The 14666-nt window shown below is 45.6% G+C and overlaps 1 protein-coding gene across 8 annotated transcripts in view; it reads right to left on the bottom strand.

The window, feature by feature from the left end:
* Positions 1-326: 326 nt before the first annotated feature.
* DIDO1 (death inducer-obliterator 1) overlaps positions 327-14666 on the bottom strand; it is a 58539-nt gene continuing 44199 nt past the window's right edge. For all 8 annotated transcript variants that reach the window (XM_077117353.1, XM_077117403.1, XM_077117374.1 and 5 more), the window contains exons 15-17: positions 14368-14457; positions 13535-13730; positions 327-5211 (exon numbers count right to left, since the gene is read on the bottom strand). In XM_077117353.1, coding sequence (XP_076973468.1) covers positions 1904-5211; positions 13535-13730; positions 14368-14457 — 3594 coding nt within the window. In that variant the 3' untranslated portion in view covers positions 327-1903. The remainder of the gene's footprint in view (positions 5212-13534; positions 13731-14367; positions 14458-14666) is intronic.

Consider the following 14666-nt stretch of genomic DNA (forward strand, 5'->3'; position numbering starts at 1 on the left):
CTTCTAATGCTCTGGCCATACCTCTCCACTTCTTCTCGCACTGGGCTGAGCCGGGCTGGACCAGGCCACCTGACCCTTGGGAGCACTTGTCCTCTAACCTGCTGGGCGGCATGCTGCCCCTGCTGCCCCGTACACTGCACTCCTTCACTACCGAGGACCTTGCGGGTTCTTCAGATCACCTGTTCTAATGGCTGGACAACCTCAGACTGAGAGGCAGGTTTGGGGCTCTTGGGCCCTCCCATCCAGCCAGTAAACGGGCTGCATTCAGCTGAGTTTTGGTGATAGGATCTGCCACCCACCTCGAAGCTCCCAATGTTTAAAGAAAAGCCTAAGTGAGGACAGAATGAGTCAAAAACGTTCTGTAGATGTTTATTCTACTTCAAGTAACAAAACCTATGAAGTTCCATGTTTTAATGTACAGTGATATACTTTGCAATATAAAATACAATTTACAGAAATTTCTATCAAGTAAACCTAAAGAACCACACTTGATTTTTACATTTGTGTATTTAAATTAGAAAAATTTGTTTCTTATGTAAAAAAACCTTCACATCATATTAGATGTTGGAACTGGACGCTACCTCAATGTAGTTCAATCTACGTCCCTCGGTCTGAGGCCGCTCATCCTGTACTACTCGGTTCTGTGTTCTCGTAACATAGAAATTTGTGCTATAAAGTGAAAAACTGTAGTGATGTATAATGGATTAGACTCCAAAGGACAAATGAAATCCTCTAATTTTACATTTGCAAAAGTAATTTTATGAAAATATAAAAAATTATCAAAGTGTATTTGTACAGTCAAATAAATTAGCAAGGTTTTCTCCATTTTACACTCAAGTAGTTGAAAATTACATGACAAGAAGCAGTATACTGTATTTCACAGCGAATGCTTACTGCGCAGTTTGTAGTTCTTGAACTAATATCACTATTTTCCATCTCAGACTTTATACAAATATTGTTTCATTTTCAATGACAAACTTTTAAATTTCTCATCTGACAAACCTAAGTTTTAAGCTTAGTGCACTTTTCCTGGGACACAGGAAGAGCTGTGCAGATGGCAAAATTCTATAAACAAAATGCTCCTGATTATTCAAATCAAAGACACCCCCCACCACCTTAAAATATACTTAATTGGTTTATTTTCTCACTTTCTTTAGGCTGGTAAAATTTTAATATTTTCCAATAAATTGTCATTTAAAACGCAGCAGTTTCTACGGAGACAGATGTTGCTTTTAATTGTGTTTTTGAAAACAAATTTATAAGGTACTATATAAAAACTGAGCAAAATGAAAATGTGGTATTGTTTCCTGGTTGAAATTTGTAATTCAAATTTCCTTGTCACAAAAGAAAAATGCACTCGTAAGTCTTGTTTCTCAACCTCCCAGAAACAGTAGCAGACTGTTTTCTCTAAATCAAGCCAGACAAACAGCATCCCCCCCACAACAGTGAAACAAATCAGGGGCAGCAAGGGGCCCCTCGGAAAGCATGTGAAAGACCCGGAAAATCAGCCTTCTGAACACAAATACAGATGAGATGTCAGAAAAGGTATGGCTCTAAGGTCCACTGAAATTCCCTTAAAATTTACAAGTCAAGTTATTTGGAAAAGATAACTTTATAATCTGAAAAAGCAATGTGCTTTTAATGACACTTTCCCATTTCTGTAATTTTGAATGGAAATATTAAGAGTTCGCAGTTTAAAAAAAAGCATCAGAATTGTAAAGATGTGAAATTTCATTAAGAAACCATTATACACAAAACTACAGTAATTTTTTGAAGTCCAGAATATTCTTTTCTTCATCTGAGTTCACAGTCACGTCAAAAACGATTTGTTCGGCAGTCTATAAACCTGGCTTTGAGGGGCCTCCTGCAGGCCACCTGCCAAGAGCTGGGTGGCTTGCGGCCCCTAGGCCTGGGCAGAGGCGGCGCTGCCCGCCTCGGGGGCTCGGGGTGCCTCGGTCTTCAGGTCCCGGCCGCTCTCCTTGCTCTTGCTGCGGTCCTTGCGGTCCCGGCCCCGCTCGCGCTGGTCTCTGTCTTTGTCTCTCGCTCGTTCGCGGTCCCGGTCCCTACTCCGAGACCTGTCTCGGTCCCGCCTCCGTTCCCGGTCCCGGTTCCTGCTTCTCTCCCGGCTTCGGTCCCACTCCTTGGCCCGCTCTGCCTCCCTCTCCTTGTCTCGGTTTGCGCTCCTCTCTTTGCTGCGGTCCCACTCCCGGCTGGAGTCCTTGTCCCGGTGTCGTTCCCAGTCTCTCTCCCTGCTCCAGTTCCTGCCACGGTCCCGCTCCCAGGGCTTGCCGTGCTCCCGCTCGCGCCTCCGCTCCTCGAAGGCCCGGCCCTGGCGAGGCTCTGGTGGCTGAGTTTCAGACTCCTCCACGGGTTTTTCTTTGGGCCCTGCTTCAAACCGCTCTCTCTGCCGACCTTCGAAAGTCTGGCCTCTATACTCATGGCCTTTGCCCTCTCGGAAATCAGAGGGGGCCCACTGTGGGTCCACCTCGGGGCCTGGCCCGGTGGCTCCAGGGGCCAGGGCAGAGGCTGGGCCCGGGTCGTCCCACCTGTCCTTCCTGTGCTGTGGGGGGTGGCTTGGCAACTCCAGCAGTGGCCGCGGGGCGGGCTTCATCACCTGTGGGGGCTGTCCCTGAAAGTGAAATCTTGAAGGAGTTTGTTCGTTTTTTTCAGGAAATGGCGCTGATCCCCGTGGCCCACCAAACGGAAGGGGTGCCGGTGCCCTTTGATTTGCAAATCTTGGCGGTGAATTTACTCTTTGTTCTTCAAATTGCTGAGGCTGAATTCCCCGGGGGCCTGACATGAAATTTGGTGCTTGGCCTCTGGGTCCTTCAAACTGATTGGGATGGGGGCCCCGAGGAGTTTCAAACTGACCAGGATGGGGTCCCCGGGGGCCCACAAAGTGGCCAGGGGGTAGTCCTCTTTGACCTCCAAACTGAGAGGGAGGAGGGCCTCCTCTGGGTCCTTTAAACTGAGACAGAAGGGGTCTTCTTTGGGCTCCAAATTGGAAGGGTGTGGAGCCCCTGTTGCCCACAAACTGGGCTTGTTCTGGTCCTTCAAACTGGGCAGGAGGGCCAGGCATGTCACTGTACGGGGTGTCCTGGAAGTCCCTCTTTTCTCCATGGGGATCCTTGCGCTCTTCAAACTGGGAGGGCGCTACTCCTCGTGGACCCCCGAGGTAGGAGGGGGAAGGTCCCCTGTTCTCCCCATAAGGAGGTGGCCCATGCTGCCCAGAGAACAAGGAAGGGATAGGCCCCTTCTGGGCCCCGAACCTGGCAGGTGGAGGTCCTCTTGTGCCCTCGTGATTAGAAACGAGATTCTCTTCGGAAAACGAAGGGGCTGGTCCCCGGGGTGGTGGAAAGTTGGGGCCATGAAGCCCCGGCATTCCAAAAGGGCGTGGCACAGGCTCCCGCTGGCCCTGGAACTGTGGCTGAGGCCCCCCCTTTTGGGTGGGTTGGGGGAACGTGGAGGATCCCTCAACGGGTTTGGACTGTGGCTCTCTCTGTCCCTCAGTGTCAACTGCTGGCTTGGCATTTTTTTCACCAAACTGAAGGCTTCTTGGATCCTCAAACTGGGATGAAGCAAGAGCTTTTTCCTGAGATGTAAATACTGTGCTTGAGAAAGGATCCCTTCCTCCAGGAGCATTAAAATTCTGCCCATCATTCTGCGAAGGGAAGTTGGGCTGGAAGGAGGTGCTGGGAGGTGTGGGCAGCAGCACTTTGCGCACAGGCCTGGCTGCACCATCTCCGGCACCAGGGTGCCGGGCATTCTCTACGGGTGGCCTGACCACATCCTCGGGGCGCTCGCTCTTCTGGCCATCATGGTTAGACAGCGGTGGAGCATTCTCACCTGGCACCCACTGTGGAGAAGCCAATCCCCGTTCCTCTTGGGCCAGCAGAGGCAGGTGGCCTGCCTCGGCCCCACCGGGAGTATCCCTTGAAGGCGGGGCACTGGGCATGCCATCTGCTGGTGGCTTTAGGGGATCCCCACCCTCGCTGCTCTCTGCGGCCAGCCTCCTCGCCTGCCGGGGGTCTCGGTTCTGCCTCGAGTCAGGGCTTGGGTTTGCTCCCGGGGCCGCTTGGCTGGTGCTGGGGGGTCCAGTGGACTTGTCTGAAATCTGCGGCTCTGGCTGGAACAGGTCCGTCTTGGTCAGTGCTGACTTTGGTGGTGGCGACATTAATGCATCTGACACAGAGAAGTGGGCCATGGAAGCCCCCACGGCAGCCCTCTGTTGCCTCAGAGCCTCTTCCTGCTCCTCGAGCTGCCTCTTCTGCTCCTCAATTTGTTTATTTAGTTCTTCTAACATTTTTTGTTGTTCCACTAAAGAGGGAGTAGGGACATCAGTGGCGTATTCAGCAGACCTCTCTGTGGAATTACTCTTCACATCTGCACACATTCTATTGGGCAGGTCATCGACAGTGACTTTGGCCTCTTCTAGGATGGTCTCATCTTCCGGGTCATAGGCCACCTCCTCCTTTTCTGCCGTTTCAGGTGTCTTGTCCCCATCACCACAACGGCAGCGTTCTGGGAGTTGCGCGGCAAAGGCCCGCTCAGGACCGTACTCCTCCTCTGGGTCATATGGCCTGTCGTCCTCCTCCTCCTCGAGGGCTCTCTCTTTTGAGAACTGGCCAAACTGCTGAACGATGGGATCTAACAAAGGAGTTGCTGACATCCCGTTGTCCACCTTCGTTTTGGAATCTTGCAGGGAGGCTGCAGCGGATTCAACAGAGTCTTTGGCTGGGGGATCAAATGATTTCTTTTTTCCAAATAGTGTCTGGAGGATATGTTCTAGGGGTGAAGCTGTTTTTGAAGTAGCTGAAGCAGCTAAGGAAGATGCTCCTGTAACTGTCGCTGATGCAGCTGATGTGGTGACAGAGTTTGTGGCCCCTAGTCTGAGGGATGACGGTATTTTTAACACCGATGCCACAGCTGGCGCCGCCGGGGGCTCCGGCAGAGGGGGCGGGGGCGGAGGTGACCCTGGAGGGGTGGTGCCCACAGCTGTGTCCGCAGAGAAGAGCTGATACTTGGAGGGTTTCTTTTCAGGCTGAGGAGCTGTAGTGATTTTGGGATAGGGTGAAACATCCACTTCTTCTTGTGTTTGGAGTCGGCTTCGCTTTTCTTCTATCTTGTCTAACTCTCCAACATTTGAAGGACGTTTCATTTTCTGACAGATTACTAACCCAAGGATTATATTGGGACGTGGTGACTCAAGACCTGCAAAACAAAATATTTGTGTAAACTTTAAAACTAAGTTCAGCTTTTATCCTTCAGAAGTAAACTGTATTAAGGGCTTTAGTGGGGAACAGTCTCCATGGGCAGAAGGAAGGAATTTGGTATAAAATAAAATTAAGTGTTTGAAGAGTTTATCCCAAGGCCTGGCTGGTTCTCGTCCTGTGGACAGCTCCCCACCCAGCTCTCCAGTCCGCCACAATTAGCCCCTCATTGCAAATGACAGAATCCAGGGCCCAACTCATGTTAAAACTTGTTAGACATTTCAAAATTACAGATGATGCTAAAGCACCGAAGGGCTTCACCTTCCTGGTGAAGGCCAGGAAGCAAAAGTCTAAAATTGTCAACCTAAGGGTTTGAAAATATTTATATAGTAGGATGACTTTTAAACAAAAACCTGTTTATGGAATGTGCTCTTCTATCTCCTTGTTACAGGGGGAGATCAGGGAGGAAATTTCCTTTTTGTCTTTAACTTATGAGTTGCAATACATAAACTAAGTTCAAGATACTACTATTATACATTCAACAAGAACCAATTCCCCCACTCAATTATAATGATCAATAAAGCACAAACCATAAGTAATTTCATTCACCTCTGATGTCAAAATTACAATTATGGGAAAAATGATGCTACTAACTGAAACAGCTAAAATAAAGGTTAGGTTTAGGAACAAATTCAGTGAATATTAACTTCTTAAGAGCTCCTCACTGTTCAAGTCCCAGTAAACCTGGGACCCCGGGCATGGCATCAGGACAGCTGTTGGGGATGGGCAGAGCACATGGACAAACAGGCCGGCAGTCATGGGGCACAGCACAGTTTTTAAAAAATAATTATATCTTAAAAGGATTATCCCATGGTACCTTATATCAGGAATGCTATTATTCCAGTAAAGCTCCTCCCTCCAAACTCATATGCCAAAGGGGAAAAAAATTCCAAGTCACAGAACAGTAATTCAGTGAGAAAAGAACAAAGTTTATTTTAATAGCAGAAGCTATTTAATAATAGTTAAATTGCATAAACTCTATTTATAGATAGTTTGAGATTACTGTGGTGTACAAAGGTATGTTACATTTATATGCTTTTAACTTATCAGTATCAAGAGTTCCTTACTCATTTCATGATATTATATATATATATATATACACACACACATATATAGGAAATTACTTCCAATAGTTGTTCTTAGATACCATTACGTGTTACTCATTAATATTCCTGAATTTCAACTAAGGACAGCACCACAGGCTGTGTTGCTGGGTGCAGATGGATTTCCCATTCTACCCCATGCTAAACTGGTGGGGGCAATCCAGCACTTGCAGGGACTGAGGAGATTCACATCCTTTCTCCTTCATGCTACCCCAAGGGCCTCCTAGTCCACAGGCTGGTGTGTAAGAGTTGAGATATACAAGGATGGCATCCTCATAAGCTATAATAGATCCGTGTACCTTACCACCAGCCTTTCATTAAAGAAATGGCTTTCAAAATGTCCTCTCTCCGGCCCTTCTGTTAAGAGCTGGGTAAAGGAGGGACTAGAACTGGAAAGTCAGGCAGACTATATTGAATGCAACTGAGGTTTTCAGCTCAGCAAATGTGAAGAGCTATTTATCAAGCTCATTTTGTAATTCACATGAATTGACACTTAAAACAGTGCTTCTCTCATTGTAATAGCTCTTTACCCAAATACTTAACTTACTCACATCCAGTTGTTGGGTATGGTTGATCCTTGAAATGGCTATTAGGGCCTTTTTGAACCAAATTATTTATAAACAATAGCCCCAGAACTTGCAAAATCAGTTTAATTATAGAGCACTCTGTCAAAAGGCTGAGCTACAGGTTCAGTTCTGATAACTTCCCCTTAAAGACCTTGACTTCAAGGGCAGAAGTGAGGGAACGTGCTCCAAGGCGTGGGCGGGTGGAGACACCACACCTGTTGCAAAAGAAGCCTAGAGAGCAAGGGCCCAGAAACCTTAGTTGGAGTAAGTCACCTCTAGCAGTATTCATCGTCAAGGTAGAGGGGCTATGCTACCTCACTAAGGGAAAAGCTCAGTTTCTAAAGGGTTTTGTAGGGCCTCAAATCTCAGGTCAAACGGCTGTGTGTGGTGAGTAAATTACTGTGAAGCCCAGGAAGACACAATGTCCAGGCCTTGTGAAGTATGCCATTCCAACAGAAACTTAATGGTCTAACACACTTATTACAGGAAAGAATTAGTATGCCCTGGCTCTGGTGAAACTCTTTAGACTTTAATCTTTGTCGTCGTATTCATTACAAGTAAGGTTATTATTAAATTACTTAATATATTGGTTTGAAAACACGGAGCCATCTAGACTTGCATCTCCTTAAGCAGCTGGCATTTAAAAATACTTCCAACTCTTGTATCTCATCTTTTTCTAATAAGGTGCCCAAACTGGATCAATGTTAGCTATGGACTTTCCACTAATTTTCCCCAAGACTTTAAATGTAAATTGGGCTGTCCCAAAATACATACCCCAAATTTTCAAGTACTTAAATCTTAGCACCTAAATATACTTATGCTATAGTTGCATGACTATTTGAAATGTAGCTAGCATCTTGGAAATAACATGATTATGGAAGAAACAATACAATTTACTTCTGACTTGGATCTTTGCAGCAATTACTGAGATGAGGGGAAAAGTCCCCAAATTATGTTCTGTATATACTGTGACAAGGTAGGTATCTAGTATTATGATACTAGAAGTTTTTCCTCACAATGTGACTGTACCTGGGGGAGATGCCAGAGGGCCAGGTTTCCTTCTGCATGCCCCACTCTCAACCCAGGGGCTCCTCCCATTTTGGTGGCCACAGTGTTAAGTGTGCTATCCCTCTGAAGAGTGTGTCTCAAGAAGGTGCAGAAGTCAGTGAGACAAGCTGGTTGTGGCATGGAGACTGGCAGCCTGTACTCCAGACTGGTACAGAAGCAATGTGGCTGCTTCTTCAGTTTTTGCAAAATTACTTTTCTCCACTGTTAGAAGCAAGGATGCTTACTTACCCACCTCCCTTCTGAGGATTGTTGAGTGTACAGTTCATAAAGTGGATGAGAAAAAGCAATTAGGTGGGTGGGATATTTTAAAATGTGCCATCCCTTATTTTCAGAAAAGGAAATTACCAGAGTGAGTACAAGGTGTTGAGCTGTCCCCTCCCTACCACCCCCTGCCACAAATGAGTAAATGTCTTCCTTCAGAATGTGTGCTTGTTTGTAGGAAAAGTCTCTTTAACTCCATGCCTGTATCCCAGGGGTTCTATAGTAGAAGGGTTTAGCCTCAGACTCAGTGTTGTCAGAACTAATACCAAGTACCCAAAGAGAAATCAAGAAACCCAAAGAAGGATCTATCTGACAGGTGTGTACCAATTAATCCCCTGGACCAAGGTCAACACCAGGATGTGAATCCAGATGTGCTGGCACTAGGGACCGGAAGGAAAGTAAAGCAGCCAAAGAAAACCACCCCACTCCCAATGAAGGGCTGTCAAGCAGTCCCCATGGCTTCTGGACAAGTCTGATATGTTGTGGAACCATGCTTAGTTTTATTAAATAGGCTATCTGAGAGCCAACTCTTCCTCTTCACTCCCAAAGCTTTCAACATACCTCTAAAACTACCTGACACTTTCCACTATCTGTTATTTAAAATGAAATTCTTCTTATGTTCTGAACCAGTCAGAGCAAAATGTTCATGCCTGCTGGAACCAAAATTGTGTGGGAATAAATAAGCAATGGTTCTGAAGTGTGACTTGGGTAGGAAAAAAGCCTTAGCAAATAAAGTGGGAAAGACAGCCCCCCCACCCCCCAATACAGACACACTCATGCACACTCATACCAGACCCCTCCTTTCCAATTCTGAAATTCTAAGGCCCGTGGAAAACCACTGGGCCTCAGCATGCATTTCAGGTCAGAGGAGAGAGGTATCCATCTTCATCCAGGGGCCCAGGCACCAGGAAATCACGTCAGCAGCCTGACTCCACACCCTGGGGTGCTCTACTCCCGACACCAGGGGGCGGCCTTTGGGAGCTGGGCCCTACCACCAAGAGTGATGCTGTCATGTTGGCTAAGGTGGGACGGAGCCATCCCTTCTGCATGGATGGGCCTGGGGTGGGTATGCAAGAGCTACTAACGATTCAAATCTGAAGAAAGAGTGACCAGTTTCCATGAAATATTTTTATTGATTTTCAAGGAGAAAAAGTAGTACATTCCATTCAATGCTATTTTTGACTCTGATTACAATTTCTGTGCAAATCTATTCATACATACATGAAAACTGAAGAAACGCTTACCTGACAATATTTCAAGTTATAAAATAGACACTACAGATTTAAACATTTTAAGTGCTTTCCAGTGTTAAAGCATCTTAAAAAAAGGCAGCAGCGCCCGTCCCCCTTCACTTGAGGAGAACGGTGTGGGTCTGAACACCTCTGACCTTACTCAGCAAGGCCAAATAAAGGACAGCAGCCCCATCGATCATCCAGAGGTGAAAGGGGTCTGGTACACTTCATGAAAACAAGCATGGACATCTGAGTTTCAAGTCAAATTCTTGGCTAATCACATACCATCCATCGCAGCTAGCTTTTAAAATAAGACTTCCATGAATAAGACTCCAAAAAGTGCAAATAATCCGAGACCCAAAGTCCCTGTTCCTCAAACTGTCAGTGTAACCTGAATCGAGCTGAACCAACACCCAAAGTGGAACACCTGGTTTGAGGAGGGACTCAGGCTTTCAACTGTTCTCCCAAACAATGCCACCAAAGTGCCACTAAAACATGCCATGGGCAAAACAAGAGGACCCAGCATTTCTTGTGGACAAATCATAAAAAATGTGCAAGGACAGAAAGGTCCTTAGAGGATTTCAGCAGGCTTTGGGTGTGTTCTGAAATGCTATCTGTGAATTGTGTATGGCTGTAGAGAGCTCCATGTGGGAGCAATTCCAGATGTGAATCAACTTCTGACAGCGTACTGCTCTGAGACTGAGGGGTAGGAGCAGGCCAGTTTGTGTGGCACCAAATTACGGTATTGAGAAAAGGGCAAGATTTTGGCACCTTCAGCATCTTCACTTGCTTCTTGAGTGTGATCAGCAAGAGCTCGGGGAGAATTTTTCTATAGCTATCTGACCCCTGAGTTTCCAAAAGCAAGTAGTTAAGTGTTGAGGAGGTGAGGAACCCCTGTAATTTTATGTCTATAAAAAATGATTTTCCATAAATGGAGGTATGTGTCAGTCTCGCTCTCCTGCGATACCTTCTCTGCCTTCGACCTTCTATATACCCCCACCAGGCACGACTGCATGCTTACATACCAGTCCCTCTGCAGTGGCAGCTCTTCAAAGCTGCAGCTCCGTGCCTTATTCAGATCTATACTCTGCCCGCTGCAGAGAGAACTGAGTGGCAACAGAACTTCATGACTGGAATGAGGCTTTGGGGTGGAGATGGAGCCAGGTGCAAATCCCAGTTTGATCCTTCCTGGGTGTGTGATCTTAGGCAAGTGACACTATGTGGAAGGAAGTGTACCCATTTGAAACCAGAGTAAACTGCTCACTACTCCCAGGGCTCGGGGGTGGAAGGGCGTCAGGTCAGGGTGGTGTGCATGCTTGGTGTGCAGCAGCACTCAGATGAGGCACCTTCACCCCTTAGACTTCTGCTGCAGCCCACCCCAAGAGTTCTGCATGGAAATAACTTGGTGTAGAAAGGAACCATTGCGACAGAGAAGAAAAGAAAGTTGAGCCTCTAGCCTTCCAAACATACACACACACACCCCAGTGATTACACATCTACAGGAGTAAACCAGGACCCCACACATACACATTTCTGTCTAGAAAACACCAAGTCAAGCACAACAAAGCTATAAATAAGTGAATCGTGTCAAGTAGGTAATCTGGCCTGGGGTCAAGGTTGCTTAGCTAACAGGGAAGTAAATGAATTGTATATACATATTAACATCAGACACTGAGCAGGAGGATGAAACAAACAAAAAACCCAATTATGATAAGTTTAACAGGCTTATATGATTTAGGAGAAAAGCCTTTAAATTAAATTAAATATATATATATTTAAAAGCTTATGGGCAAAATTTCAGTGATGACTTTTCTAAAACCCCTTCTCCTATATTATTGCAACACATCAAATCAGTTCTTTATTATATAGGAAAACCTGCAAGTCTTTGAGTTCCCTCTTTGGGTGATGGAAGTGCATCCAGGAGGTGCTGGGGTGGGTGAGAATGTGATGTCCACCCCGAATACAATGTCCTGGTATTCGAAGAGTGGCCCTTCCCTCTTCCTCTGCCCACAGGGCCCGCCACCCAGGACCACACCCTCAAAGACCCTTGCCCTATTGTACCTCTCTCAATGCCCCCGACTCACAACCAGGCCCAGAGCGGGGCAATTTCCTGTCTGTTAATTCCAACTCTTTCGATTTGTGATCAAGGCAGGGACAGCCCTGAGGCCCTGTGGTATCCAATATCTGGACCACGTTCCAGGGGCTCGATAAACACATCTGACGATTCCTACTAATCTGACAAAAATGCAACTGGTGATGGTATTAGTGCAGCACATATTACTAAATCTGGAGATAGAGTAGGGAGAGGATCTTAAACGAGAATTAAATATTGCTATGTCATAATGGAATGTGTAATATTTCTTTAGAAAGGAGAAGCTAAGAATCTACTGATTTACATTTCTATAAATAAAAGTGTTTTCTTTTTACTCTGTAAGGAAAGTGCTATGTGGTATCACAGAGTCTATAACACCGGGGAATGATATGCTTATTATATTCTATCCCATACCAATCTCTTATACTGTGACTGACCGGAGGCTCTTCAGAGATGTCTGACAAGTCAGCTTCTTGATCTTCACCTTGAGGAAAACAGGACTTTTCCTTTCAATTGGTCATCAAGGAAGAGCGCCAGCACTCTTCATACAGGTGGTCACCAAGAACCTTCAGCAAAAGTTCTTTCTGGCCACCACTCGGTGGCATTTTACCCCAAGTAGTATTGGAGATGATATACTCAAGTACTTTGCTTTTAAAATCTTACTTAGATTCAATTCAAACAATTGAATGTATCATGCCAGTAAATATTTAACCCTGGAATTACTGATACCAACCAATACCGCTCTGGGTACAAATCTAAAGGGTAGGGACAAGGTGACCCCATGTCACCCAGCACTAAGGAACATGCTTCAGCCAACACCCAGGGGTGGGGCTTGTGCTGGATGTGATGCTGGCTCCTTGCACAGGAGCACAGAGAGGGGCTGCTCCCGCCCTGGGTCCCAGCTAGTGTGTTCGCAGCTTTGGCAGCCACTTTCCCCATGTGGATTTCTCCTCCCAACTCCCCTCAGAGGCTCTGAGGAACACGTGGGTGTAAATTCTGCACAGCTGCAGGGCAGGAGGTGGCCCTGGACTGGTGGCTGGGAAATGACACCAAGGTGCCAGGGTCTACGGCAATACCAGTCAGTGCCCAGGGCATTCGGCTGCCACCTCTAGAACAAAGCACTTTAAAGAGCACTTAAAATCTGTTAGAAACGTCATCTTTTATGTAGCATCAGTCCTCTGCGGATTTTATGATCAACGAGACATTTAAGCATCTTATGCTATTTCCCTAAATGAAGTCACAGAAATGTGTACTAAGGGGCTAAGAAAGAGCTGGCCATTAACAGACTATGCCCCCCTCCCCCAACCTTAGAATCACCCTCAACTCCCTGACAAATCTGAACATTTTTTTGAGGTCAATTTAAAAGTAAAAAGCAGTACTTTCTAAGGAATGAGAAAACACAAAGTAGTTTGCCAAAGATAAAATGTAAGCAGATATAAAAGTAATTATTCTAGAAATATTTTTCTACTTCACTAGTACTTTATATCTCCCAGTAATTAGTTCCTATGAAAGAAGTGACTGCAGAGAAGTAGTCACTAATACTAAAGAAACAATCCCATCTGGATTGTTCCCACCTGGGAAGACTATGGCTCAAGTTCACCAATATAAAGTGTTACCTTTCCTCTCCGGCGATCCTCAGGTGCCTGTGTATGTGAACGTTCCAGGACAGGTTGGATGAAAATTGTGGATGTTCTCCCCTTCCCATAAAACTTTTCTGACACAATTTATGCTAAAAATATGGGGTGCTTCCTGAACAACACTCTTGTATCCTAGAAGTTGAGTTTGCTCCCACCTGTCCTGATTCCCACTCCCCGAGAGGCATGGTGTGTGCCAGGTGCCATTATCTGTCTGGCAACAAATTCAAAGGCCTCTCTGTGTTTGTGCTAAGGGACTGCATGGGTGCGGAGTGTGCCTAATTACCACCCAGGAAGTTGGCACTTACCTGGTCCCTCGAAGGGCAAGAGTTTGGAAGGAATAGGGTCCTTGGCACTCAGTGGGATCAGATAGAGGTCCTTGACATGCCTGTTGTTATTAGCTACAACACCAAAGCGGCCACGGCTGCTAAAATAGGAGTAGAGGGAAATATAAGCGACTTCTTCTTCTTCCGTTGCGGGATGAAAACGAATCAGACACAGCTCCTGCAATGCAAACAAAGGACAAGGGGAAAAACATTGACCTGCGGCTATACTAGAAAAGCATCTGTTCAGAAATTAGTATTTAAACCTCAAAAGCAAAGCCCAAAGTGGGAAGTAGTAGCAATTCTGACTATTTTCAAAGTCCTGCTATCTAATGTGCTAAATGGAGTAGTCAAAGGGTACTGCTGTGATGAAAACTGTGAATGCTTTCCAAAGAAAACTGTCTTTGCAGACACCTGCGATTGTAGCTATACTCTCAGGGCTCCACAGAAAACTAAAGCCCACACAAGTGCCCGGAGAAGTATTCAAGCCAGATCTTCTGCAAGTTTCCACCCTTTGCTTCTTCCAACACAAAACAATGAAGAAACACAGCTTATAAAGTTCTCAACAAAAACTTAACTGCATAAACATTATTAAAACAAAATAAATAAGGGAACTTCCACCTTATTTAAATTTAAATACACCTATACAAATAGATACTATTTTCCTCCAATAAGCTTAATTTTCAAGTATTCACCCCCAAATACATAAAAAGCTGTAGGCTAATGTTTCAAGTGCTAACCAACCCATCCAAATGAGGTGAAAAAAGGTGTTTCAGTAAAAACTATCTTCTACAGTTCCACAGATTATAAGCGAATACCTTAGAAACTGATGATTTGAGTTTGCCAATGTAATCCCAAACTGTCTTCGGTGAGATCCTCCCACCAATGTGAATCGTGTCGGGCAAGTCCTAAACAGAAAGTACTGTGAGTAAATTCCTGCCCAAACGACAACTGTACAGAAACTACTGTAGATATTTCAAGGTACGCAACTACATGGGCTTCAAGAAAACCAGACCATTTCCAGGAAAATGGTGATAATAATTCTATTAAATGCTGACTGGTTAACTAGTCTGTGATCGCAAATCACCAAACCCAAGGGTGGTATAATAATAACCTT

The sequence above is a fragment of the Tamandua tetradactyla genome, chromosome 1, assembly GCF_023851605.1.
Source record: "Tamandua tetradactyla isolate mTamTet1 chromosome 1, mTamTet1.pri, whole genome shotgun sequence".
In the NCBI taxonomy this organism is placed as follows: Eukaryota; Metazoa; Chordata; class Mammalia; order Pilosa; family Myrmecophagidae; genus Tamandua; species Tamandua tetradactyla.